Genomic DNA, 27,176 nt, shown 5'->3' with positions numbered 1-27,176 from the left:
ATGTTGAGAAATAATACTACCAAAATATATATGATGTAATAACTTGAATATGCAAAGTTGCATGGTGATAATTAATATTGGATAATGAAGCAATTCGCCTTTTATGTGATCTTAAACTACCATCCTGTGGAACATAAAGTGATAACAATAGAGACTTAAAATGAATGCAGTCAGGATAGCAATTAGAAAATATGTTTTATGTATATAGTAAATTGGCTTCTATAAATAACAAGCTGGTTTGAGAGAAGCCATATTTTTAAGCAGTAGCATGTAGTTTGATTCAGATCAAGTATTAATAAAGCCATTACTTCTATAATATCGACCCATGTTTTTCAGTGAAAATTACATGGCAAAACTCATAATGATGAATACTTTTGCATTTTCAATAATTGGTTTGAGTTATACCAAATGTAGACTTAATACTCTAAAATATATTACCAAAATCATCTACATTTGTTACTACTAGTAGAACAATATGTAAGGATACTGAAAGAATTAAAAAGAAATCAGCACGTCTAATAAATAATTGACAAAATGAAAAACACAAAATTTATTAAGATATTCGAATGTTATACTGATATAGCTTTGGGTCAATAAACATCGTTTATGTAGTTAGGCAGAATCTTGATTTAGAAGTCACATGAAGAAAAGATTCTGGAATTGTGATTTTTGGTTGAGTGCAGTAGAGCATAAAATGAAGGAAGGAGAACAATAATTGTTTTGTGTTTGAGAATCACGAGAATTGAGCAGCAGAAGAAGAGAGGGATATTGAATAATAGGGTAAGAATTTATTTGTAAAGGTAAAATATACTTAAAAATTTTTAGAGAAATTGAATTTAAATAATTCTTTCTCCATATTTCATTCTTCTCTTATTCCCATTTTAAATAAAACTTTGTTTTTGCTTTATGAGCATGGACTGATCTTGCTAGAATACAGAAAGGAAAAATAAAGAACAGGATGATTTTTTCCCATCGTTTATCTACAGATATTAAATCACTGTTGCTATCACAGAGGCTCCTGTGAAAGTATTTCAAATAAGGTTTTTTACAGATTAATTCTTAAAATTGGTTTCTTATTTGAAAAGTTAACTATACCTTAACTTTTAACCTGCAAATGGAATTATGTCATTATAAATCATCTTAATATTTTATCAACCTAGTCAAATATTTTATTTTATGTATATAGTGTATCAAACTTGTTTGACATTTCGACTTCAACCTCCTTTGCTCTAAAAAGCTTTCCTAAATTTACAAAGTATTAAAATATTATTCATATTATATTTATTGTTTTAAAGTAAACTTGGCCCCACTTTTGAAAATAAACAATGGGGAAAATGATGCAAGATCTGTTTATTCCCATTGTATTTTCAGAATCAAGGGTCAAATTTTGTGCATCTGTGATGGAAATTGCAGACCACTCCATCAATTTGTGTTTCTGTTCTATAAGAGATTCTTGTGTAAGAACTTTACTCATAGCAGCCTGTTTAGCATGATGATCTGCTGATATATTTCCTCTAGCTTCTCATCAGTGCTCTCTGATGTCGTTTTCTGCAATGATGACATATCTGCATTGTACAATATGGTAACCATGAGCCACATATGACTGCTGAAAACTTGAAATGAGACTAGAGTAAATGGGAAACTCTATTTTTAATTTTATTTAGTTTTTATTAATTTAAATTTAAATAGGCATGTGGTTGGTGGCTACTGTATTTGTGTGGTTCTATTCTATCTTATGTTTATGACATTTTCAGTAGGTGGCATTAAGCTATCAATTTTTGTATATGCTGTTGGTTTTTTATAGATATCCCTGAAAAAGTTAAGATAATCTTTGTTCCTATAGCATCTCAAAGACATGAACTGGTTAAAAGTTTTGGCTGTCAGCGTAAATATTTAACCTTTAATTTTCAACAATTTGAATCTTGATTCAGTCAACCCCTAAAGGAATGGTTTCTGAAACAGCTTTATTTAATGCCATTTTTACTGCTCTCTGAAAGTCATTTTAAAAAATAACTTGACGGCTTGGTCATTTAAATTCTCGCTTGGTTTTTCCTGTCTTATTTTACTTAACCTTTTTGAAAATCTCTGTCTTAGGGGTTAACAATTAAATGAACTGGCTGGTATATATTTGATAGTATAGGGCAATAAGTATCAAATACAACCCTGAATTTTATAGCAAATTTGTGTCTATTTTCACAGGGGTTAGAAAAATCATTCATTATACTCTCACCTTAACTCTTTAGACTAGTATTTACATTCACATACTATAGATCTGCTTTCTGCTCCTGTGGTTTAAAGGGATGTCATGTAATATGATTGTTTATGTCCTGAGATTATTCCTTTTCTTTCCTGTGATTGCTGCCTTTTCTCAAATAAAGATAGCATGTTTAAGAAGATATAAGGGAAAGAGTAGAAGGAAAAGAAGGGAGTGTAAGTAAGTGGATAGTGAAGATAAAGCTGAGTTGGAATGGTTGCAAGGAGGGTAGATTTCTAAAGCCTTGAATGAACGAAAGAGTCTTTGAGAGAGATTATTTTGGAGACAGTGTTTTGAGTTTTCAGTTAAAGAAGCTGTCTGTTGTTTGTTCTTTTGTCTTCTAATTCTTTAGAGCTTCTCTTAAGTGTATTGTTTTATAAATTTTTCATGTCAAGAGTTTCCTAAAGTGTCAGTTGTTATTTTAATCCACTTCTGTTTTATTTTGTTTTTTGTTAGAAAATGGATTGAAAGTTCTAGGTAGAGATAGGGGAGAAGTATTGAAGTAAAAAGATGTTTAATACATTGTGTAATAATCCAAGCAAAAGATGATGGAACCATGGAAGAAGGATAAGACAGAATTGGGGTAAATGGATGGACTCAAAATACTTTATTTAGCATGTAGGATTTAGAGGACTTTTGAATGAGGGGGTTGTGATTGAGGCCTCAGACAATTGATGATTAATGTCATTCACTGAGATAAGTAACACAGTGGGAGGCACACATTTGCTGGAAAAGATAATGATTTTTAGATTTGTTAGATTTAGTCATATTTGAAATGCAGATTTCTAGGAGGCATGGGTCTGGATCCCTGACGTTTGATTTAGAAAAGACTCGTAGATATGGGAGGGGGAGGGGTCCCCAAGACAACCCCCAGGTTTAACGATTTGCTAGGAGGAATCATAGGATTCAGCATATAGTTATGCTCTCAGCTATCATTTTTAACAATGAAAGGATACAAAGAACAATCAGCAAAGAGGAAAAAGTTCATTGAGTGAAATATGGAAGATATGAAATCGCTTCCAAGAGTCTTTTCCCCACTAGAATCACATAAGACGTGCTTAATTCTTTCAGCAATGATTTGTGGCAACTTATGTGAAATGTTATATACCAGGGAAGCTCATTAGAAACTCAGTGCCTGCATATACACCATGGAATACTATGCAGCCATAAAAAAGGATGAGTTCATGTCCTTTGTAGGGACATGGATGCAGCTGGAAACCATCATTCTCAGCAAACTATCGCAAGAACAGAAAACCAAACACCACATGTTCTCACTCATAGGTGAGAACTGAACAATGAGATCACTTGGACTGGGAAAGGGGAACATCACACACCGGGGCCTATCACGGGGAGCGGGGATAGGGGAGGGATTGCATTGGGAGTTATACCTGATGTAAATGACGAGTTGATGGGTGCTGACGAGTTGATGGGTGCAGCACACCAACATGGCACAAGTATACATATATAACAAACCTGCACGTTATGCACATGTACCCTAGAACTTAAAGTATAAAAAAAAAAAAAAAAAGACACTCAGTGCCTGGTTTTTGTTTTTGAGGAAGGGCTGCTGATCACATAGAAACCCTCTGCCTCGTACATACCAGGGTCCAAGACTCCTAGAGGGAAAGCAGGTATTCCTCATAAACCACATTATTTGTGTAAACATTGTCAGCCATTCTCAGTTCTCAGAATGATGACAGCCCTCCTGAAATCCAAGTTCCTAAATGCTATCAAAATCCCACCTTGTAAGGAGGCCTTTTCTAAAGATAGAAGTCCTGCCACGTTACCTCTTTTCTGCATACAACTGAGGGCATAAAAATGAACGAGATGGGAAAATCCATTGATTCCTTGATGCTGCAATTATGAACTTGCTTCTTTTCAAACCTTCATTTTCTTTCCTGTCTAAAGCTTAATTAATCCTTCCTTCCACTTGGATTCCATCTGCTTCTTCCTCTTGTATGTATTTGTTTTCTATCAACTCTCCCCTTTCTCTCCTATATAGTCAAACTCTTCCTCTCTGTTGGCTTCCCCCAGTAACATTTAAGCATAACCAGATCCTTCTAACCTGAAAAAGAGTTTAATCTTGACTCTAAGATACAGTTGTTGGTCTGTTTTAAAAATTTTCCTCATTGTCTTTCCTGAAAATGAAAATTATGCTAACTGCCTTTACTTTTTCACTTCCTATTCCTTTATTTGGTATAGTCTGGCTTTATTCACCAAACTCCTCTGAAACTGATCTTGTCAAGGTCCCCAACAACTGCCTTGTTACCAGACTTAACAATTATCACACCGTATATCACTGGTAACTTCTATTTTTTTTGGGAATTAGGATAAGAGGCCATCGATGGGTAGGCAGGTGCTGAGGAAAGGGGAGAAGGTTTGAAGCCTCTGCTTGTGGAGAATGAGAGGAGGAGTTAGAATGGAGACTAATAGGAGAATCGCTGGGTACAGTAGGGGTTGGAGATCATTTTTTTATTGTGACTGTTTTCTTTGACTTATGAGATTTTTCTTTATCAACTTTTAGCAATTCTGGTATTTGAGATGGAAATAAAGACTTGATCCACTTGATATTTTGCTGGCTGGGTAGGAGGAAAAGATTCTAAGGCAAAGGAACTGGACAAGATAGTTTCTAAAGTTATGGTCATGGCCACAGAGTTTTTGCATCTTTCACTATAAAATATAAAGTATATATTTATTTCTGTCCAATGACACCAACATTATAAACATTATTGTATTTGTTGGTCCACAAATATTTTCACAGTGTTCACCAGAGTGATGCCATAGTTAAAATGTAATTGAGGAGGCTGAGCTTTAATAGCTAGAAAGGTACTGTACTAAATATTTTTCTCAAATATTTCTCCAAAGCATTTTTACAGCTTTGACTAATTTCTTTTAATTCTTGGACTTGAGGGCTGTGAAGTTCTGGAATTAATAACTTATTATTTCATCAGATAACTACAGCCATTCAACAGTGTGTTCAGTACTTTGAACTGTGTAAGACTAGGAAAGCTGAGGAAACTTTGGGACATTCAAAGCATTGCAGTAAGTATTATTTCCTCTATTACATACTTTTAAAAATGGTAAATTTTATTAGTAAATAGAGTTTATTAGTAACTTTTATTTTTTAATGATTGTTAGTATGGTAAATGAGGTCACTTTTATTAATGACTTTGGAAAATATATTTTACACATTTATAAGATACACTATAATCATTATTTTCTATAACAGATCTATATTTGAAATTAATATACAACCATACTGATTCTTATTAGATGCAGTTCTTCAATTCATAGTAGGGTATATAACCTAATCTGTTATATTGCAATAATATACAGTCCATTCTTTCCCCTACAGTAATGTATCAGTCATCTAATCAGGCACATATGCACTTTAATGGGAGAAAAACTTCCATAAAATGTTGTTTTTATTTTTGAACACTCCGTGTTACCCCGTGATCCTTCTTTGCTTATTCTCTGTCTGAGCTAAAATGTCCCGAATGCTTCGTAATCTGGCCCCGATTTCTCTATACGATCTCTTTTCTAGTTATTGACTAAAATGAATCTTCTCTTAGTCTTTTTTGCATACCAATGCCTATACAACATTATTTTTACTCCTACTGTCCCATCCATAATTCCCTACACTAATAGATATCTTATTTATCATGAAAGAAGAAATTGTATTTTATTAATTAATTTTTTTAGACAGAGTCTCGCTGTGTCATCCAGGCTGGAGTGCAGTGGCATGATCTTGGCTCACTGCAACCTCTGCCTCCCGGGTTCAAGCGACTCTCCTGCCTCAGCCTCCCAAGTTGCTGGGAGTACAGGTGCCTGCCACCATACCCGACTAATTTTTTTTATTTTTAGTAGAGATGGAGTTTCACTGTGCCGGCCAAGCTGCTCTTGAACTCCTGACCTTGTGATCCAGCCACCTCGGCCTCCCAAAGTGCTGGGATTACAGGCCTGAGCCCTTGCTCCCGGCAGAAACTGTATTGTAAATTTGAAGGCCTCCCTGCCTATTCTGAATTTTTCTTGCTTTTGCTTATGTCACACAATTTGCCATGTGAACCTGATAGCTTTTATTCTGTTGTTTTTATGTTGTTTCCTTAAGCATATAGTAAGCTCTTTTGAGAGTATGATGATATCTTATACTTTTCTTCGTTCTTGCGTGAATTTCTTTAACTCAAAGCAAGGGGGATGGAGATAGACCAATAATTAATGGGTTTCACAAGCTAGTGTTTAGTAGGGGAGGAGAAAGTGTAGAAGTTATAATTCGTTCTTCAAGAGAAGGAAAAAGACATATAAGTTCATATGTTATCTCATTTACAAACTTAGATTTTTCTAATTTCTTGATATCAAAATGTAATATTTAGCTCCTTTCCCCCCATTATTCTCTCAGCCCTTCATGGTTTTGCTCTCTTCCCTATCTACTAAAGACCTCAGGGTGCCTCACTGCATTTTTATTGTTGTTGTTGTTGCCATGTTTTTAAAAGAATTCTTGCGCATTTCTCTTTCAGAGTTTTCTGCCTGCAGTTGCCCAACTTTAGGTCCATTCAATTCTGTATCTTTTCTGGTACTCAGGAAATTAAGCAGAGAGTATATGACATGGCTTGATAGTAAATATATATTTTCTGACTTCAGTTGCTCTCTTTCTGTTGCTTTGGAATCCTCCTAGATGTTCTTTCTTCAGGGTTCCATAAGAGCTATTACAAGCCCTTGTCAGTCTCATCGAACCCTCTGCTTTGCTTCTGCCCAATTCTCTCTCAGGAGGAGGAGCCCTTGCTTACTCTTGCATTAAGAAAAATGGAGCTTTCCAGATATGAATTCTCTAAGTGTCTTACTTCTTTGTATGCAAATATATATTTATGTGCCCTAATCAATATTTCCTTTTCTTAGCCTGCAAAGAAGATGTTTTGTTTTAGATTGATGTCTTGATTCTTTTATCTTCTGTGTGTGTGTGTGTCTCTAAAAAGAACCAGAACATTGCTTTTGTGTGTGTTTGTGTGTGTTTTAAGAACCAGAAGATTGTTATTATTGTGTCTCACTTTCTACTGGCACTTTTCCCTGCATCCTCTAACCTTCTCGTGTGTCTTTCATATTAAAAAAATGAGCAAGTTCTTTGCTTCATTATGTGCCTTACCTCTCTGCTTCCCATTAGAGAAGAGCTCTTCTATTCTAAGTAGTCTCTATACTCCCAGGTCCCATTCTTTACCTTATATTCACTTTTCAACCATGGAAATGAGGCTTTTATTTCTTCTGCCCCATGACCTTCCCATGTATCAGCATCTCCTCTTTCTTGTCCTACTTCTACAGCATTTACTTTCACTCTTCGTCATGGTAACATTCTTGCTTAGAGTTCCTCATTCTCTAGTAAGTTTTTCTTGGTCACTTGAAAATCTCTTTCTTTTTCTTTGTATGTTTGTACTCATAAAGATTTTGCCCTTGGCTCTTTTCTCACCTTAGTCTACCTGCTCTCTTGGGAGGAAACTATTTACTTTCACGGTTTCAAATATTATATATTTATATATAAATGATGACTGGAATATTTGAGACCACATCCCTTTCCTGAATTCCACACACATGGACTCACCTTATTTAGTGTCTCTATCTGGATGTTACATGGGCGCTTTGAATTAAAATATTAAAGATTGAAATCACAGTTTTTTTCCCTTTTTAGACTTTTTTTTTTTTAGACAAAGTCTCACTCTGTCACCCAGGCTGGAGTGCAGTGGCACGATTTTGGCTCACTGCAACCTCCGCCTCCCGGGTTCAAGCAATTCTCATGCCTCAGCCACCAGAGTAGCTAGGATTACAGGCGCTTGCCACCATGCCCGGCTAATTTTTGTATTTTTAGTAGAAACGGGGTTTTGCCATGTTGGCCAGGCTGGCCTCAAACTCCTGACCTCAGGTGATCACCTGCCTTGGTCTCCCAAAGTGCAGGGATTACAGGCATGAGCTACTGCTCCTGGCCTTCTTTTTAGAATTACTTAAATAGAAGAAAACTTTACTCTGAACAAAGATACTTGAATTAGGACCTTGAGTTTTCTTATCTTCTCTCATTCTTTCACTGTCCATGTGTAATTCTTCCTAAGGCATATTGATTTTATTTTCTTAAACTTTTATTTTTACTACTCTTCTGCATTCCTTTTACTAATGTTTTTGTTCATGATTTTCTTGATCTTTTTATTTCAGACTTTGACCTTTTATTCACTTTTTATACTGCCATCAGAGCCTGATTTCCACAGTTCATATTTATTACTTTGCTGCTTAAAACCCTTTGATGTCTTCCCAATTGCCTCTATAATAAAGTCCAGATTCCTTATGAGGCTAAGTCCCTCCATGATCTGCCCCTTCTAGTCCCTTCTCTTCCACTTGTTCTCCTCATGGTCTGGTCGGATCAGATTATTTGTCATACTCTGGATTGGAAGCCCAGTTTCAGGGTTCTTAATGGTTTTTGACACTAGTGTTCAGGATCTTGTATAAAATAGGTACTCAACAGACTTTGAATGTGCAGGTGAATGAGTGAATGACAAATACATATTGGGAGATGTCTATATCTTAGAGATTCTAATTTCACTTAGACGTGTGCTTGTTAATATGATCTTTTGTAATATTGGCTTTTAATTGGTAGAATTAAACAGTAACTAACATTTTCTATTAACTTTCTTCTGCCCTTAACTTACTTTTGAAGTTCCTCTTCAGTGACAGATAACTGTGACAATCTTATGGTATTTATTTTAGAATGGATACTATATGTATACTATTCCTTTCTGAGGCTGCTTTTTAAGATGATTGCTTTTCTTTGGGGATTTATTGTAAAGGATCTTAGGAAACAATAAGGAAAATAAATAATTAAAAAATTTTAGACCAACAGTGTCTCCATTCTAGCCTGTAGCCTTGTTTAATGTCTAGAAGGGAATGAAGACAGGTACTGTAAAATATAATGATGCTAAATAAATGTTCTTGTTTGCTTCTCTTTTAAGGAAAAAAGCAGAAAACTTTCTACTACTTAGGACAAGAGTTACAATATATTTATTTCATTCACTCATTGTGCCTTTTAGGAAGATTATTGATCTATAAACAAGGCAGAAAATTATTTCCTATTAAGCTGAAGAATAAAAAAGGTAAGTACAATTAGGAGAAATAAATTTTGTTAAGATACGCTAAGATTTATATGTGATGGAGTATTCAAACTTGGAAATTTGACATGTTCGTTTCTACGGTACTTAGCTACATACCTTTTAGTCTATTGGTAGCTTATACACTTCGAAGTATTTGTTTTCTTTTAGTTTTCAGTGTGTACTTCTTCCTACATGCATTTTTTGTTTATTTGTTTGTTTTTGTTTTTGTTATTATTCCTTCAGCCTTTAGGAATCCAGATATAGATTTAGAGCTAGAAGACCTTAAGTTCTCATTCCATTATAAACTAGTTGTGATCTTTTGGGAAAATCACTTAACCTTTGTTGTTTCAGTTTCTTTATCTGTAAAAATTGAATTGTGAAATCAGTACTATTTGGCTTACAAAATTTTTGTGATCACAGAGAAATTGAGGTTTGCAAGTATTGTTTTATAAACTGCAAAGCCCTGTGTCATTTTATATATTACCATATTATTTTTACCCTAAGTCTCATTTACTTTTTTCCTGTCAAACTTCAGCACATGCTGTTAGTATATTCTTAAACTCTTAAGGGAATTAAAAATGATAACTAAGAATATAGTGTATAGCAGGGACCAGCAAACGGTTTTATTTTGTTGTTTTTGTTGTTTTTTTTTTTTTGTAAAGCACCACATAGTAACATAGTAAATATTTTGGGCTGTTTTGGCCACATACTACTTTTGTATATTCTCTCTCTGTGTGTACAAAAAAAGAGTTAATGTAGCAGGCCTGAAACAGCTATCCTTAGAAAGGCCTGTTTGCAAGGTTGGACCTTGGCTGGGACCTAGGAACTTAGATTTCCTATTGTTTCTAGAACTGATGAGTGCCTAAACTGTGCACTAATCACTGCCTAAACTGTACAATGTTAATTATGTGGAGTATCTGGTGTTCTTTTGGGAGTTCAGAATTTTGGCGTGTGCTAGGTAGAGTGTGCTTACATACTTAGATCCCCCAAAAACCTAAAGGACTGGTTTTCTAATGAGTTTTCTTGGTAGATGACATTTCACATGTGTTGTCATAACTTGCTGTTGAAATAATTAAGTGTATTTTCTGTGACTCAACCAGGAGAGGACGCTTAGTAGTTTATACTGGTTAGCTCTGGACTTCACCCCATGCACTGTTGCGCTTTGATTTTGCTTTGTATCCTTTTGTTACAGTAAATCATAGCTGTGAATACAATTATATGCTGAATCCTCTGAGTCTTCTTAGTGAATCATTGAATCTGGGCATGGTTTTGAGGACCTCTGACACATTTAAAAAATGTGAAATCCATTCCTATCTTGTGAGCCTTATAAAATCAGTCCACAATGGCTATAGTTTGCTGACCCCTGGTATAGAGTATATTTATTTTGAATACTCTTTTATACTGTTTTGTAGCTTTTTTAATTTCTCTAAATCTTTTCTTCTCGGTTGATTGTGAGCTCCTTGAGAAAAGACATTGCCTTATATACATCTCTTGTAGTTCCCATGGTAGTGCCACATAATTATATGCATAATGAGCACTCAGTAGATAATTGACTTTTAATAAAAGAGCTATCATTTTATAGGATACTGTTGAACTTTACAGAAATATACTAATGTATACTTGTGATGGTGCAGTGTTCAGCTTACATTTATATGTCTGTCATCTATAATTTATTTATCATTTTGTATTGACTTTTAACATCTACATTTTGGCCTACCAGATTATTATAGATCATCTGAAAATTGAGTTTCTAGAGGTTTATTCTACTATGTTAGACTATGTTAGACTAATGTTAGGTCAACAGTCACCTTTAAGTTTCACATGTGATTTCATCAGACTCTTTTAATGTAAGCCTCTATAGCAAGAGTTGGTAAATTTTTTCTATGGGCCACATTTGGTCTACTATCTTGTTTGTACAGTTGTGAGCTAAGAATGGTTTTTATGTTTTTAAATTGTTGAAAAAAATTAGGGTGCTTTGTGATATGTGAGAAACATACATTAAATTTTAGTGCACACAGAGTTTTATTGGAGAATGGCCATACTCATTTATTTGCATATCATCTACATATATTTAGTGCTACCACGGCAGACTTGAGTATTTGTGACAGAGACCATTTGGCCACAAAGTCTAAAATATTTACTCTCTAGTTCTTCAAAGAGGAAAGTTTGCTAAGCCCTGTTCTACAGTTTTTTTTTTTTTTTGAGACGGAGTCTCGCTCTGTCGCCCAGGCTGGAGTGCAGTGGCCGGATCTCAGCTCACTGCAAGCTCTGCCTCCCGGGTTTGTGCCATTCTCCTGCCTCAGCCTCCCAAGTAGCTGGGACTACAGGTGCCCACCACCACGCCCGGCTAGTTTTTTGTATTTTTTGAGTAGAGATGGGGTTTCACCATGTTAGCTAGGGTGGTCTCGATCTCCTGACCTCGTGATCTGCCCGTCTCAGCCTCCCAAAGTGCTGGGATTACAGGCTTGAACCACCGTGCCTGGCCTGTTCTACAGTTTTGTGTAGATAAGTCAGCTGGACCAACTTGGCAAGCTGAATTTTACTACTTCTAATTGAATAAACTCAAATAGCCTTGATCAGATTCATACATCTTTCTATCATAGGTTTATCTTAAGTGATTGGTTCAAAATAAATGGTAAAACTGTATCTTTACATAGCACTTAGAGCATTGCTTGCCTTACTGTGTTTTAATTTGTATGTAATTTGTTCTGTAGTCTTCTATCTGAGATTATAGCTCCCTTCTGCCTGATTGCCCAATAGTCTGTACAAAAACTCAATTATATAGATGGATGAAAGCTCAGTTAAATTTCTCTAAGTTGAAAGAATGTGATAGAAATTAATTTTCTCTTTATTTTCTTTTTAAAGGTTTGGTATCCCTCGTAGATCTGATTGTTCTATTTATACAGCTTATCTATTACTCACCAAGTTGTCCAAAGATGACATCAGCTACACATGCAGGTAATTCTGTTTCTATTTTAAGTAGAAAAATAGAAAACATCTAAAAATATTGAAGTATTCTATTGTCTAGATGTTTTGAGTGCCTGACCTACTTTGGTAAGTAGGTTTCATTAAGATACAGTATTATGAGAAATTACATTGGTCCTGAAGTAAGCCATGAAATTTAATTTTGTTCATTGATGTTTTAAGATGTTTCTACTGTACTACTTTTTAAATTTAGAATTTAATCACTGAGAATTTTAATGATGTTCTTTATTAAGATCAAAATGTTCTCAAGACATGGTACTGAGGGATATTTGATTGATAGGTCATAATGTGATTTTTTTTCCTGTTATTTTCCATTCTTTATACTTTCTAAAATGTTTTGATCAACTCACTTGTTTTGTCTTACATCCAAAACTTCAATCTTTTCAGGGTCTTCTTTTATTGAAGAATAAAGAAAAAACTCTTCATGTTTTTCAGAAAAATACCTTTTAGTTTTATGGCTGTTGACTAGTTTTTAAAAATGTTCTAAAATATTAACATTTAAAAGATAACTTATATTTTTCCTTTGAGTATCAAGAATAGTTTCCAAAGTAAAACACTTAATAATAAAACACACCAATAATGCATAGACATACAGTGTTCTAAAACTAGGAAATAACCCTAGAATTGCTGACACAAATTCTGAGGCAAACTCAAGTGAATCAAAGAAAAAAATGGTTTGGGCTATATATTAGTGCTATAACATAACTATCAACTGGTAGGTTATTATTCAGTACAGTGTTCACTGCAGGTGATGAGTGCACCAGAAGCCCAAATCTCACCATTATTCAGTATATCCATGTAACAAGTCGACACATATACCTTCTGAATCAATTTAGAAAAATATGAAACTAATAGGTTTTTTCCAAGCAATTATACTAGCCTATTGATCTTCACAGTGTTTCTCAGATTTTTTTTTCTGTCTTTACAGCATTTATATGTATAAAGAACTACCTTAGGTCTTCTGACTATATACTCCTACAACATAGGCATCCTTTATGATTAAAATCATCTTTCTTTGTTCTAATTACTTGTTTATGTCTTGGTTTACCATGATGTGGACTGTTTTTGTCTTATTTACCTTTCTGTTCATAGTTAGTTCCTAGTACAGTGCCTGGTATATATTAGGCACTTAATAAATAGAAGATGATTGGATGAGTGAAAGAATGACCATATGCTCATCAATAATATCTGTCGTTGTAAACAGGGTTTCTCACTTGGAGTTGGTTGAAAAATCACTGAACTTCCTTTTCCATTTTCTTTTTGTCAGATATTGACCTGGAGTCAGCATGTTTTTTGAGTATGGAATATTGAAACATAAATTAAGAACTTTCATCTTAGAATAGTTTCCAAAGTAAAACACTTAATAATAAAAAACACCAATAATGCATAGACATACAGTGTCTAAATACTAAAGTATTGTATCCTACTAGGACAATCTTACATTAAAAACTATTATTTTGAGGATATTAGATTATATATCTGAAAATATGTCAATTTATGAAACTGAAAATCATTTAATTCAGTGATGATTTCAACCATGTTACCCTTACATGTATTGTGTTTTCCTGTATATACTGTATTTTGAAAGAAAATCTAAAAAATGATCTTTGTTTCCACTGGCTTTATGGTAATACAAGAAGTATAGTAGTGTCTATAAAAGTTTATGAAAGTTTCCATTCTCTTCTGCCTCCTTTTTTCCATTTTCTTGTCTGAATTTAATTTTCTTGTAGGCTCAATACTTGAATATGTTATTTAAGAAAAAGAATAAATGTAAGTAAGATAAAGGTGTATTCTAGGGAGAAAAACATGTTTTCTAGGAGGAAAAAAAGCTGTACATTTGCTTCAGACGACATCTTCAATATTAAGCAGTAATTTAATGTTGAACAGTAAATGATTTTGTATTCTCGTCTTTTGGCATTCATGTTTGTTGTCATTTGCTTACTTTTTATGTTAAGCCAATTGAAATTCCCCTAAGTGAGGTTATAGTTTGGTAATACATCATCCTTTGAGTTGTATAACTTTTGAAGTATTGAATTAACTTTGATGTTGAACTTTTTGGAACAACAGCTAACACATAAAATAGTTGTAAGTATTTAATGTTTTGGTTTTAAAAAATATTTATTGTTTATTAGAGAATTACTCTCCTGCAAGTATGGTGACTGAAGTTCTATGGATACTCTGTGATCAAAAAGAATGCGCGGTGGAATGCTTATATAACAACATTGTAATAGAGACACTTCTTCAGCCTATTCACAATTTAATGAAAGGAACTGAGGTTGGTATTATTTACTAAGGAGAAAAAGAGTCTCTTACCTGGCACTTTATTTCTAAATTTGAAATATTTTATTATGCTGTCCTTCCATGTATGAATGTATTTTGTGTTGATATATATTTTTATTTAGTATTAAATTATAGCTCATGCCGTTGATTGATTTATTATGATATGCAGAGGGAAAGTACGTAGAATATCCAAGTTTTTTTTTTAATCAGGACTAGATCTGCTGATGCAAATAACTTAGAAAAGTTATTCTATTAAGAAGTTACTTGTTTTGCAAATCTAATAAATCTTGTAAATGTTTTGTTATTTGTTTTACGGCATTTTTATAGCTTTTGGAAGTGTGATTATTTTCCTTAGTAACCAACTCTGTTTTATATTAAGAAGAACTGGTATTACTTTAGAGAGAACACTTATATAGAATTCCAATTTGAACAGATGTATGTCTCTTTACAGTTTGCACAGTATATTCCCTTACATTATATAATTTAATAATCACAACTGAGGCTGAAATAAGTGACTTGCTCTAGGTCAGACATTTACCAAGTTGCAGAGTTGCTACTGTTACTAGTTTGGGTGTCTATTCAATACCTCCCTCTACTTGTATGACTTAAACTTCTGGGCATGATTTTTAAGGCTTATCAATAGGTTAAAAGCTTTTGCCTTTTTGTATCTGTTTTGAGGTGTTTTTACTGTTTTCATCTTTCTCTTATGTTCACCCATCAATGGGCTGTCACATACTTTTCTGCTTGTTGCTTGCTAGGTAAACTTGGCAAATGCAAGTTTTCTGTCCCCTAACTACTTTCTTTCTTATATATTCCAGTTGTAATAGATAATTTGCACTTTCTAAATAAGGTTATTATATCTCCTTGGGTTTGAATGCTTTTTCTTCACCCTAGTCCACATGAAAAAAATTCCTCTTTAGACTAGAGTTTATCTTTGAAATTTCCTCCCAGTTCTCCTTTGCAAAGTTAGGTGGGTTTTTTCTCTGTGTTCCCATGTTATGTACTTCTGTAGTTGTACTTATGTTATGCTTGAATTATTTATTCTTAACAGTAGCCCTCTGGCACATAGTGGACACTCAGTATCTAATTTAAGACATTCAGCATCACCCATTGAGCTTCTGCTGTATCATTAGCTCTCTGCTGGGTACTGCAAATATATAAGTGAATAATACATGTTTATTGCCTTTAAGAAGTCTACTGTAATAGGCAAGGCAGACCTTTAAACCAAAAATATTTAAAATGAGGAATAGAAAGTTTTAAAATACTGTGTTTTTATGTATATAGACATGAGAGAATATATATAGTCTCATATGTGAGAGAAGGAATGTATTCTAAGGAGATAAATTATTTTAAGAAAGATATTTAATATGAAAAATGATATACTTTTTGTGCTAAGTAGTAAGAATAGTGCTATTCATATTAAACAATATGATTAGTAATAATTATCTTTAGGTGAATATACCTGACTAATCATTAGTTAGGCTAGCCTACTAAATCTATTAGAATGTATTGATTGCAACATTTACATTTTCAAATGTATTATAGATGATATGTGTGTTGGCATCCGTGCAGGTTCAGGTAAATACGTAGACCCCACAAAGAACAGGAATTATAATACTGTAGATGCACTCTAGCATTGACATGGCTCTCTGGTTTTCAGTGTGTTCTTTGTGCTGCTTTGGTATATATTGGCAAAGGCATTTTAGTACTTTCATTTGAAAGCAAAAGTGAGCAAATATGGTTGGTTCAATCTTTGTTTTCTTATTAGGTGACATCATTGACTATTGGCCAGCCCATGAATTGGCTATCCTTAGTCGGATGTACATTCATGACGCAAATGTGTATAAGAGGATGACACCCTTAGAAGGGATGGCAGTGTGTTAGATATCATATATAATGTAATTATATTGGATACTCAGGAGCCCAGTGGGTGGGAAATAAAAGGCAAAGTGGAAATACAAGGTCTACTACATTTGCCAACCAGAAATACATATAAAACTGTAACAAGAGCAGAAATTCTTAATAATTCTTAATTACTTTGGGTGAAAAAAAATCTGTATTTATTTGCTTCATCAGTTGGGCTGGTAAAATAATATAATCTAATAACACATTTTATTCAGACATATTGTTTCACAGCCAAACAAATCATTAAGCTTGTTTTTTGTTGTGATAATATAGCTTTATGAGACTACATACAATCCTTGAATTTTAGTCTGTGATATGTTAGCATGTCATTAAATTATGTGATTTGTCTTGTTTTCTTTTTAATGTACAGGCATCTCCAAATTGCTCTGAGACAGCTTTAATTCATATAGCTGGTATTTTGGCAAGAATTGCATCTGTAGAAGAAGGACTTATTTTACTCCTTTATGGAGCAAATATGAACTCTTCTCAAGAAAGGTATGTGCTATTTTAAATCTGGATAATTATTCCAGGTATAGTTTGGTTTTCTTACAAGCCACTAATAATATATTAAATGATCTAAAAAAAGTTGGAATAACCAGGATTATGGACTATGCAGGCAGAGTAGACCTTGACGTCTGTAATTTCAAACTAAGGAGAGTTCGCTCTTGATGGGTCTCCTTACCCCCTCATTGTCTGCTCCCTTGTATTTTCACTTACAGACTTTTGTCACACATGATTAAGTCAAACCAAAGACGTGCAGAGAAGCTAGGTACTTTTTTCTTCCTCCTCTCGTTCCTATTTTCTCACTTAACCAATGGTAATATTTTAGTGTTTATACTTCTAGACTTTCTCTGTGCTTATAATTATCCAATGCATCAGACAGACCTACATACAAGCAGTCATATTTTTATCTTCTCTTTACAAAAATGGTATTATATTTTTTATACATTACCCTGCAGCTTGGTTTATTTTATAACTATGGGAATTTTCTTAGGTGAATACAGAATGAAACATGATTTTTAATGGCTGCATTATACTTTTGTGTATAGCTTTACCACAATTTATTCAAACATTTTCCCTCTTAGTGAACATCAGATTGTGTCTAGGATTTTTCCCTCCATAAATAACACTGCAATAAGTGTTCTTTTTTTATTTAACTCGATATTACATTAATTGATGTTCGAATGCTGAGCCAGTTTTATATACCTGAAATAAATCTCACTTGTTCGTGGTGTATAAATCATTCTTACACTTTTTTGGCTTTCATTTGCTAATATTTATTGAGGATTTTTGCCTCTATGTTCAGGAGATATATCAGTCTGTAGAATTTGTAATGTCTTTGTTTGGTTTTGGTATTATTGGAATGGTGACCTCATAATAAACGAGAAGTTATTCTTTCTGTCTTCTGGAGGGTATGACATAGAATTGGTTTAATTTCTTCATAAAATATTTTATAAAATTCACCAATTTTAGCCTGGTGTTTTTTATTTTGGAAGGTTATTAGTTATTGATTCAATTTTTTTAATAAACAGAGCCTATTCAGATTGTCTACTTGCTCTTTTGTGAATGTTGGCAAAATATGTCTTTCAAGGAAAGGGTCAATTTATCTAAATTATCAAATTTGTGGGCACAGAATTGTTCATAATATTTCCTTATCCTTTTAATATCATTGAAATGAGTAGTGATGGCCCCTCTTTCACTTCTGATGTTAGTAATTTGTGTCTTCTCTTTTTTTTTCCTTAGTTAACCTGACTAGAGGCTTATAAATTTCACTGTTCTTTTCAAAAAACTAACTTCTAACTTTCGGTTTTGTTGATTTTTCTCTATTGATTTAATGTTTTTAATTTTATTGATTTCTCTTCTAATTTTTATTTCTTTTCTTCTTACTTTGGATTTAATTTTCTCTTACTAGTTTTCTATGGTGGAAGCTTAGATGATTAGTTTTAGCTCTTTTCTTCTTTTATAATATTTGTACTTTTATACTTGTACTTAATGCTATAAATTTCCCTCTAAACCACATCTTTCTTACATCTCATAGTTTTGGTAAGTTGTATCTTCATTTTTCATTTAGTTCAAAATATTTCCATTTTCTCTTCAGATTTCTTTTACCCTTGTGTTTTTTTGTTTTTTGTTTTTTTTTTGTTTTTTTGAGATAGAGTCTTGCTCTGTCACCCTGGCTGGAGTACGGTAGCGTGATTTTATCTCACTGCAAACTCTGCCTTCTGGGTTGAAGCAATTCTGGTGCCTCAACCTCCCGAGTAGCTGGTACTACAGGTGCATGCCACCATGCCTGGCTAATTTTTATGTTTTTATTAGAGATGGGCTTTCACCATGCTGGCCAGGCTGGTCTGGAGCTCCTGACCTCAAGTGATTCACCTGCCTTAGCCCCCAAAGTGCTGGGATTACAGACCTGAGCCACTGCTCCCAACCCTTGTGTTTTTACAGATCTGACAGCACACTTTATATAATTTCTAGTTTTTAAAGTTTATTGTATGTTTTATGGCCCAGAAAGTGGCATCTTAGTGAATTATCTGTGTGAGCTTATGTAATATATATTCTACTATTGTTGGATGTCAATTATATTCAGTTGAGTGATGGTACTGTTTGGTTCAACTTTGATTTTACTGACATCCTGCTGAATCTGTCAATTACTGATAGAGGTATGTTGAAATCTCCAGCTCTATTAGTGAATTCATCTTTTTCTCCCTGCAGTTCTATCAGTTTTTGATTTCAGTATTTTGATGCTTTGTTGTTACGTGCATACACATTAAGGATTGTTATATCTTCTTGGAAAATTGACCCTTCTATTATGATTTAATGTTCATTTTTACCCTTGATAATTTTCCTTGCTTTGAAGACTGCTTTGTCTGAAACTAATGCAGCTACTCCAACTTTCTTTTGATTATTGTTAGCGTGGTATGTATTTCCTCCATTCTTCTTTTACTTTTAATTTATCTTCGTCTTTATGTTTAAAGTGTAAAGTGGGATTTTTATAGACAATATATAGTTGGGTCTTGACTTTTAATCTACCTTGATAATCTTTTATTGACATATTTATGACATTAACAATTAATTATTGATATAATTAAATTAATACTTACCATATTTTTTGCCCTTGGTGTTTTGGGTTTTTTTTTTTTGTCGTTTACTCTTTTTGCCGTATCTGGCTTTGACTGAGCATTCTATGTGATTTCATTTTATCTTCTCTGTTAGTATATCAATTATACTTTTTCATCACTCTTTTTAATGGTTGCTATTAGGTTTGTAATATAGATTTACAACAGAATTAGTTGTATTTTGCTAATTATATTGTTTTAGTTGTATTTAGTCCTCTTTCAAATAACACTATATCACTTAACATCTAGTCAATGACCTTGTAAGTGCTCATTTCCTCCCTTGTGTCCCTTATATCATTTCTGTCAATCATTTACTTTTTCATAAACTATAATCACCAAATACTTTTTTACAATAATTACTTTGAATAAACTTATCTGTTAGATTTGCTTTTTGTTGTTGTTGTTGTTATGGTTGTTTGTTTTGTTTTTGAGACAAGGTCTCACTCTGTTGCTCAGACTAGAGTGCTGCGGCGTGATCTCGGCTCACTGCAATGTCTGCCTCTCAGGCTCAAGTGATTCTCATGCTTCAGTCTCCCAAGTAGCTGGGACTATAGGTGTGCACCACCATGCCCAGCTAATTTTTTTGTATTTTTAGCAGAGACAGGGTTTCACCATGTTTCCCAGACTGGTCTTGAACTCCTGAACTCAAGCAATCTGCCCGCCTTGACTTGCCCAAGTGCTGGGATTGTCGGTGTCAGCCACCTCACCCAGCCTCGTTAGATTAATTAACAAGAAAAATAAAGATTTTGTGGGTTATCAAATGCTTTATATTGCTAGCCTTTTTAATTTTAGTAAGATAGTCCTGAAAGTGATATTGCTGGGTCAGAGGGCCTGTACATTTTATATCTTATAGATCCTGCAAGATTACTTTTCAAAATAGTTGAATTTTACCTTCTTGCCAGCAGTCTATGGGAAGTATGAGGTATCCCCTCCTTTTTATATTCTTGTCAGGACTGCATAATCAGTTTGTAAATGTTTTGGCAATCTGATGAGTGAAAGATGTTGTTTTGATTTATATTTACTTATTCGATTTATGTTTACTTACTTGATTCATATTTCGTGTGTCATCTCACTGAGTTTGAGCATCTCATTGCTCCTGCGGCAATAGGGTTATTGGCTATTTCCATTTCCTTGATAGTAATGTTCCTTTCCATATCATTTGTCCATTTGAAATTTGATTTATTGTTCATTGAGTTATATATGCATACAGTAAACATAAAGATTTATTATAAAAAGTAGCAGTTCTTTTCTTGCTGTCTAGAGACAACTACTTTCAGCTGTTTTTGATGTTTTCTTTAGTGTTTATGTTATCAAATAATGTGCATATGATTTCTTTTAGCTTAAGGCTAAATTGTCAATTGTTCATTGACTTACAACAGTTTATCTCTCTTCCCTGCTTTTCCCACCAAACACACAAATACATATAGGTACCTAGTCCCTTCATTCTCCATCCGTGCAAATACTGTTGTGCAATCAACTTTTTAATGTTTTACTGTATTCACATTATTGTGAACACTTTTCACAGCTGAGCCATGTGGTATTCTTTTGTTACTTTTCTACTCTTTCACAATTTTTGCTTTCTCTGGAGTTAATATTTTTTTTGTTGTTTGCGACAGTTTTCAGTGTATTTAGCTTTCACTGCAGTGCTAAGCCATCTACATGCTTTTTTCTAATTGACTAAATCCTCTCTCAGCATATTATAATACCAAACTCCATGAGTTTAATTAAAGACATCTGTTTTTGAGCCTTCCCACCTACTTTATTCAGAATGGGTTTCTGCCTCAGTTTTGTGCATAACTTTTACCTTGAAATACACTTTGTCATCATTATGGAGTAGCCTTATTTTTCATTTTCCTTTCTCTGGAAGTTTTTTTTTTTTGTCTTTTTTTTGGTGTTTAGTGATTCAGAATGGTATGATGTTTCTTGATGAAGTTCTACCTTTATGTACTAGATGAATGTCTTTTTAAATTGACACATAATAATTGTACATATATTGATGGACATTGATGGAAATTGTAAAAGATTCATGTCTTTTAGGGAAAATATGTGGTTTTCTTCTTCTTTTTTTTCTTTCTGAAATTCTATTGTTTGAACTTAGACATTCTCATCTGTTCTATTTTCTATTCCTTTTAAAATCTTTTTTTCTGGGAACTTTTTTCTGCTTTCATTTTCTAGCCTTTCTGTTGAAATTGAATTTTTCATTTAAGCTGTGTGTGTTTTGGTTGTTGTTGTTGTTGTTTCTTTGTTTGTTTGTTTTTGAGACAGTCTCACTCTGTTGCCCAGTCTGGAGTGTAGCGGCACGATCTTGGCTCACTGCAACCTCCACCTCCTGGGTTCAAGCGATGCTTTTGCCTCAGCCTCCAGAGTCATTGGGACTACAGGCGTGTGCCACCACACCTGGCTCATTTTTGTATTTTTAGTAGAGATGGGGTTTGAGCATATTGGCCAGGCAGGTCTCGACCTCCCGACCTCATGATCTGCCCACGTTGGCCTACTAGAGTGCTAGTATTATAGGCATGAGCCACTGCGCCCGGCTTTTTGCTTTTTTTTAATTTAACAGAGTTTCATTAAGCAAAGAACAATTTGCGAATCAAGCAGCCTCCTCAGCCAGGGTAGGCTCAGAGAAACTCCAGCACAGCCTCATGGTGGAAGATTTATGAACAGAAACAGAAAAATGATGCACAGAAAGTGTAAGAGAGGTATAGAAAAAGTCATTTTGGTGACAGCTTGCTGTTTGCATTATTTGAACACAGTTTGAACAGTTGACCCACTTTAGTTGGCCAACGGTGATTGGTATAAGAGTAGGTTACAGTCTGTTTACACTTCCATCTAGGTTATAGTTCACTGTGTACAGAGAAACGTTTAGGCTGAACTTAAAATATGCAAGGAGGCAGTTTTAGGCCAAACTTAATTCAACAGCTCTTTTTTTTTTTAAATTATACTTTAAGTTCTAGGGTACATGTGCACAATGTGCAGGTTTGTTACGTAGGTATACATGTGCCATGTTGGTGTGCTGCACCCATTAACTTGTCATTTGCATTAGGTATGTCTCCTAATGCTATCCCTCCCACCTCCCCCTACCACACCCCGTGACAGGCCCTGGTGTGTGATGTTCCCTGCCCTATGTCCAAGTGTTCTCATTGTTCAATTCCCACCTATGAGTGAGAACATGTGCTGTTTGGTTTTCTGTCCTTGTGATAATTTGCTGAGAATGATGGTTTCCAGTTTCATCCATGTCCCTACAAAGGACATGAACTCATCCTTTTTTATGGCTGCATAGTATTCCATGGTGTATATGTGCCACATTTGCTTAATCCAGTCTGTCATTGATGGACATTTGTGTTGTTTCCAAGTCTTTGCTGTTGTGAATAGTGCCACAATAAACATACGTGTGCATGTGTCTTTATAGCAGCATGATTTATAATCCTTTGGGTATATACCCAGTAATGGGATGGCTGGGTCAAATGGTATTTCTAGTTCTAGATCCTTGAGGAATCGCCACACTGTCTTCCACAATGGTTGAAATAGTTTACAGTCCTACCAACAGTGTAAAAGTGTTCCTATTTCTCCACATCCTCTCCAGCACCTGTTGTTTCCTGACTTTTTAATGGTCGCCATTCTAACTGATGTGAGATGGTATCTCATTGTGATTTTTATTTGCATTTATCTGATGGCCAGTGATGATGAGCATTTTTTCATGTGTCTGTTGACTGCATAAATGTCTTCTTTTGAGAGGTGTCTGTTCATATCCTTTGCCCATGTTTTGATGGGGTTGTTTGATTTTTTCTTGTAAATTTTTTTAAGTTCTTTGTAGATTCTGGATATTAGCCCTTTGTCAGATGAGTAGATTGTAAAAATGTTCTCCCATTCTGTAGGTTGCCTGTTCACTCTGATGGTAGTTTCTTTTGCTGTGCAGAAGCTCTTTAGTTTAATTAGATCCCATTTGTCAGTTTTGTCTGATGGGTCTTGACTCTTTATCCAGTTTGCCAGTCTGTGTCTTTTAATTGGACCATTTAGTCCATTTACATTTAAGGTTAATATTGTTATGTGTGAACTTGATCCTGTCATTATGACACTAGCTGGTTATTTTGCTCGCTAGTTGATGCAGTTTCTTCCTAGTATTGATGGACTTTACATTTTGATACGTTTTTGCAATGGCTGTTACCTATTGTTCCTTTCCATATTTATTGCTTCCTTCAGGATCTCTTGTAGGGCAGGTCTGGTGGTGACAAAATCTCTAAGCATTTGCTTGTCTGTAAAGGATTTTATTTCTCCTTCACTTATGAAACTTAGTTTGGCTGGATATGAAATTCTGGGTTTAAAATTCTTTTCTTTAAGAATGTTGAATATTGGCCCCCACTCTCTTCTGGCTTGGAGAGTTTCTGTCGAGAGATCTGCTGTTAGTCTGATGGGCTTCCCTTTGTGTGTAACCCGACCTTTCTCTGTGGCTGCCCTTAACATTTTTTCCTTCATTTCAACTTTGGTGAATCTGACAATTATGTGTCTTGGAGTTGCTCTTCTCGAGGAGTATCTTTGTGGCTTTCTCTGTATTTCCTGAATTTGAATGTTGGCCTGACTTACTAGGTTGGGGAAGTTCTCCTGGATGATATCCTGCAGAGTGTTTTCCAACTTGGTTCCATTTTCCCCCTCACTTTCAGGCACCGCAATCAGACGTAGATTTGGTCTTTTCACATAATCCCATACTTTTTGGAGGCCTTGTTCGTTTCTTTTTACTCTTTTTTCTCCACACTTCTCTTCTCGCTTCATTTCATTCATTTAATCTTCAATTGCTGATACTCTTTCTTCCAGTTGATCGAGTCGGTTACTGAAGCTTGTGCATTTGTCATGTATTTCTCGTGTTATAGTTTTCATCTCTATTGGTGTTTTTAAGGTCTTCTCTGCATTGATTATTCTAGTTATCCATTCATCCATTCTTTTTTCAAGGTTTTTAGTTTCTTTACACTGGTTACATAGTTCCTCCTTTAACTCTGAGAAGTTTGGTCGACTGAAGTCTTCTTCTCTTAACTCGTCAAAGTCATTCTCTGTCCAGCTTTGTTCCGTTGCTGGCGATGAGCTGCCTTCTTTTGGAGGGGGAGATACGCTGAGACTTTTGGAATTTCCAGCTTTTCTGCCCTGCTTTTTCCCCATCTTTGTGGTTTTATCTGCCTTTGGTCTTTGATGATGGTGACGTACTGATGGGATTTTGGTGTGGGTGTCCTTTCTATTTGTTAGTTTTCCTTCTAACAGTCAGTACCCTCAGCTGTAGGTCTGTTGGAGTTTGCTTGAGGTCCCCTCCAGACCCTGTTTGCCTGGGTGTCAGCAACAGAGGCTCCAGAAGATAGAATATTGCTGCACAGTGAGTGTTGCTTTCTGATTCTTGCTCTGGAAGCTTTGTCTCAGAGGTGTACCCAGCCGTGTGAGGTGTGAGGTGTGAGGTGTTGGTCTGCACCTAGTTGGGAATGTCTCCCAATTAGGCTACTCAGGGGTCAGGGACCCACTTGAGCAGGCAGTCTGTCCATTCAACCTCCATGCTGGGAGTTCCACTGCTCTCTTCAAAGCTATCAGACAGGGGCATTTACCTCTGTCGAGGTTTATGCTGCTTTTTGTTTAGCTATGCCCTTTCCCCAGAGGAGGAGTCTACAGAGGCAGGCTGGCCTCCTTGAGCTGCAGTGGGCTCCACCCAATTCGAGCTTCCCGGTGACTTTGTTTACCCACTGAAGCCTCAGCAATGGCGGGCACCCCTCCTCCAGCCTCGCTGCCGCCTTGCAGTTAGATCTCAGACTGCTGTGCTAGCAATGAGGGAGGCTCCGTGGGCATGGGACCCTCCGGGCCAGGTGTGGGATGTAATCTCCTGGTGTGCTGTTTGCTAAGACCCTTGGTAAAGCACAGTATTAGGGTGGGAGTTACCCGATTTTCCAGGTGTTGTGTGTCTCAGTTTCCTTTGGCTAGGAAAAGGGATTCCCTTCTCCCTTGTGCTTCCCAGGTGAGGCGATGCTTCACCCTGCTTCAGCTCTCACTGGTTGGGCTGCACCAGCTGACCAGCACCAATTGTCCGGCACTCCCCAATGAGATGAACCCGGTACCTCAGTTGAAAATGCAGAAATCACCCATCTTCTGTGTCTCTCATGCTGGGAGCTGGAGGCTGGAGCTCTTCCTATTTGGCCATCTTAGGCATGCCCTCCCACCCACCGTGTGTTTTTGAGAGTTTCTGTAAGATGAATCAGGTTTATTCTGTTTTTCATATTGTGGCTGATAATTGAGGTTTTTCAATGTCCTGAATTACTGCTTGTTATTTTGATTTCCAGGTTCTAAAATTTTATTACCACATCATTTCCATTCTCCTTGTCTTTGGTGGTTTTATTGCCTACTGGAAAATTCTTTTACTTTTGAGTTTTAGTATTTATGGAGGGAGCAGTGAATGTATATGTTCAGTCTGCCATGTTTAACTAGAAGTCTTCATGAATAACAACTGTTTTTAAAATTTGGAAGACTAATTCTTTGTCATGAGTTCCAAGACTTCTTTTTATTGTCTACCACTTAACCCTATTTAAGTTTTTTTTTTTTTTTTCTATATAGGTATTATTAATTTACATGTAGTCAGATTTTTCCCAATCATTATCTTTATGAGATTTGGGTTCTTTTTTTTTTTTTTTTTTTTTGAGATGGAGTCTCACTCTGCTACCCAAGTTGGAATGCAGTTGTGGGATTTCTGCTCACTGCAACCTCCACCTCCCAGGTTCAAGTGATTCTCCTGCCTCAGCCTACAGAGTAACTGAGAGTATAGGTGTGTGCCACTGTGCTGGGCTAATTTTTGTATTTTTAGTAGAGATGGAGTTTCGCCATGTTGTCCAGGCTGGTCTCGAATTCCTGACCTCAAGTGATCCACTCAACTTGGCCTCCCAAACTGCTGGGATTACAGTCATGAACCACTGCATCTGGCCCCCTTTCTTCCTTCCTTCCTTCCTTCCTTCCTTCCTTCCTTCCTTCCTTCCTTCCTTCCTTCCTTCCTTCCTTCTTTTCTCCTTCTTCTTTCTCTCTCTCTCTCTTTCTTTTTCTCTCTTTCTTTCTTTTAATATTAAAGAAAGTCTCCCTCACATTTGAAGTTAAACAGAGAAGGCATAAAATATTAGATTTTCTTCTGAATCTTCTTTGTCCAGTTAAAACTATAGATTCTGATTATTTATATTAATGGAAGACTGAAATAATCTCAACTGTTCAATAAGAGGCTAGTTGATTGAATTATGTTTAGACAATGGAGCACTGAGCTGTCTGTGAAAGGGAATCTTTTTGTGTGTTTCTGTAGAGTTATTTTCAGGATATGTTGTTAAGTGAATAAAGGAAAACAGAAAAATGTTAATGGAATGCTACCTTTTGTATGGTACAAAGAAATATGAATGATCATATTTGTTTGTGTTTTTAAAAGAGACTGATGAATGGACAAAGTGAAAACTAATGAAAATGGTTAATATTAGGAGAGGGGAGAGAAAAATGTGGAGAAACAGATATGGAAACAAGATA

General features: G+C 35.2%; 1 protein-coding gene across 2 annotated transcripts in view; it reads left to right on the top strand.

Moving 5' to 3' along the window:
• Positions 1–27,176, top strand: part of TBC1D32 (TBC1 domain family member 32) — a 235,716-nt gene that overhangs the window by 40,766 nt on the left and 167,774 nt on the right. For both annotated transcript variants that reach the window (XM_025382902.1, XM_025382901.1), the window contains 5 exons: positions 5,206–5,296; positions 9,235–9,375; positions 12,238–12,330; positions 14,490–14,632; positions 16,913–17,037. In XM_025382902.1, coding sequence (XP_025238687.1) covers positions 5,206–5,296; positions 9,235–9,375; positions 12,238–12,330; positions 14,490–14,632; positions 16,913–17,037 — 593 coding nt within the window. The remainder of the gene's footprint in view (positions 1–5,205; positions 5,297–9,234; positions 9,376–12,237; positions 12,331–14,489; positions 14,633–16,912; positions 17,038–27,176) is intronic.

This window comes from Theropithecus gelada, chromosome 4 (genome assembly GCF_003255815.1).
Source record: "Theropithecus gelada isolate Dixy chromosome 4, Tgel_1.0, whole genome shotgun sequence".
In the NCBI taxonomy this organism is placed as follows: Eukaryota; Metazoa; Chordata; class Mammalia; order Primates; family Cercopithecidae; genus Theropithecus; species Theropithecus gelada.
Note: the sequence above shows the minus strand (reverse complement) of the source record. Positions and strands in the feature narration are given on the sequence as shown.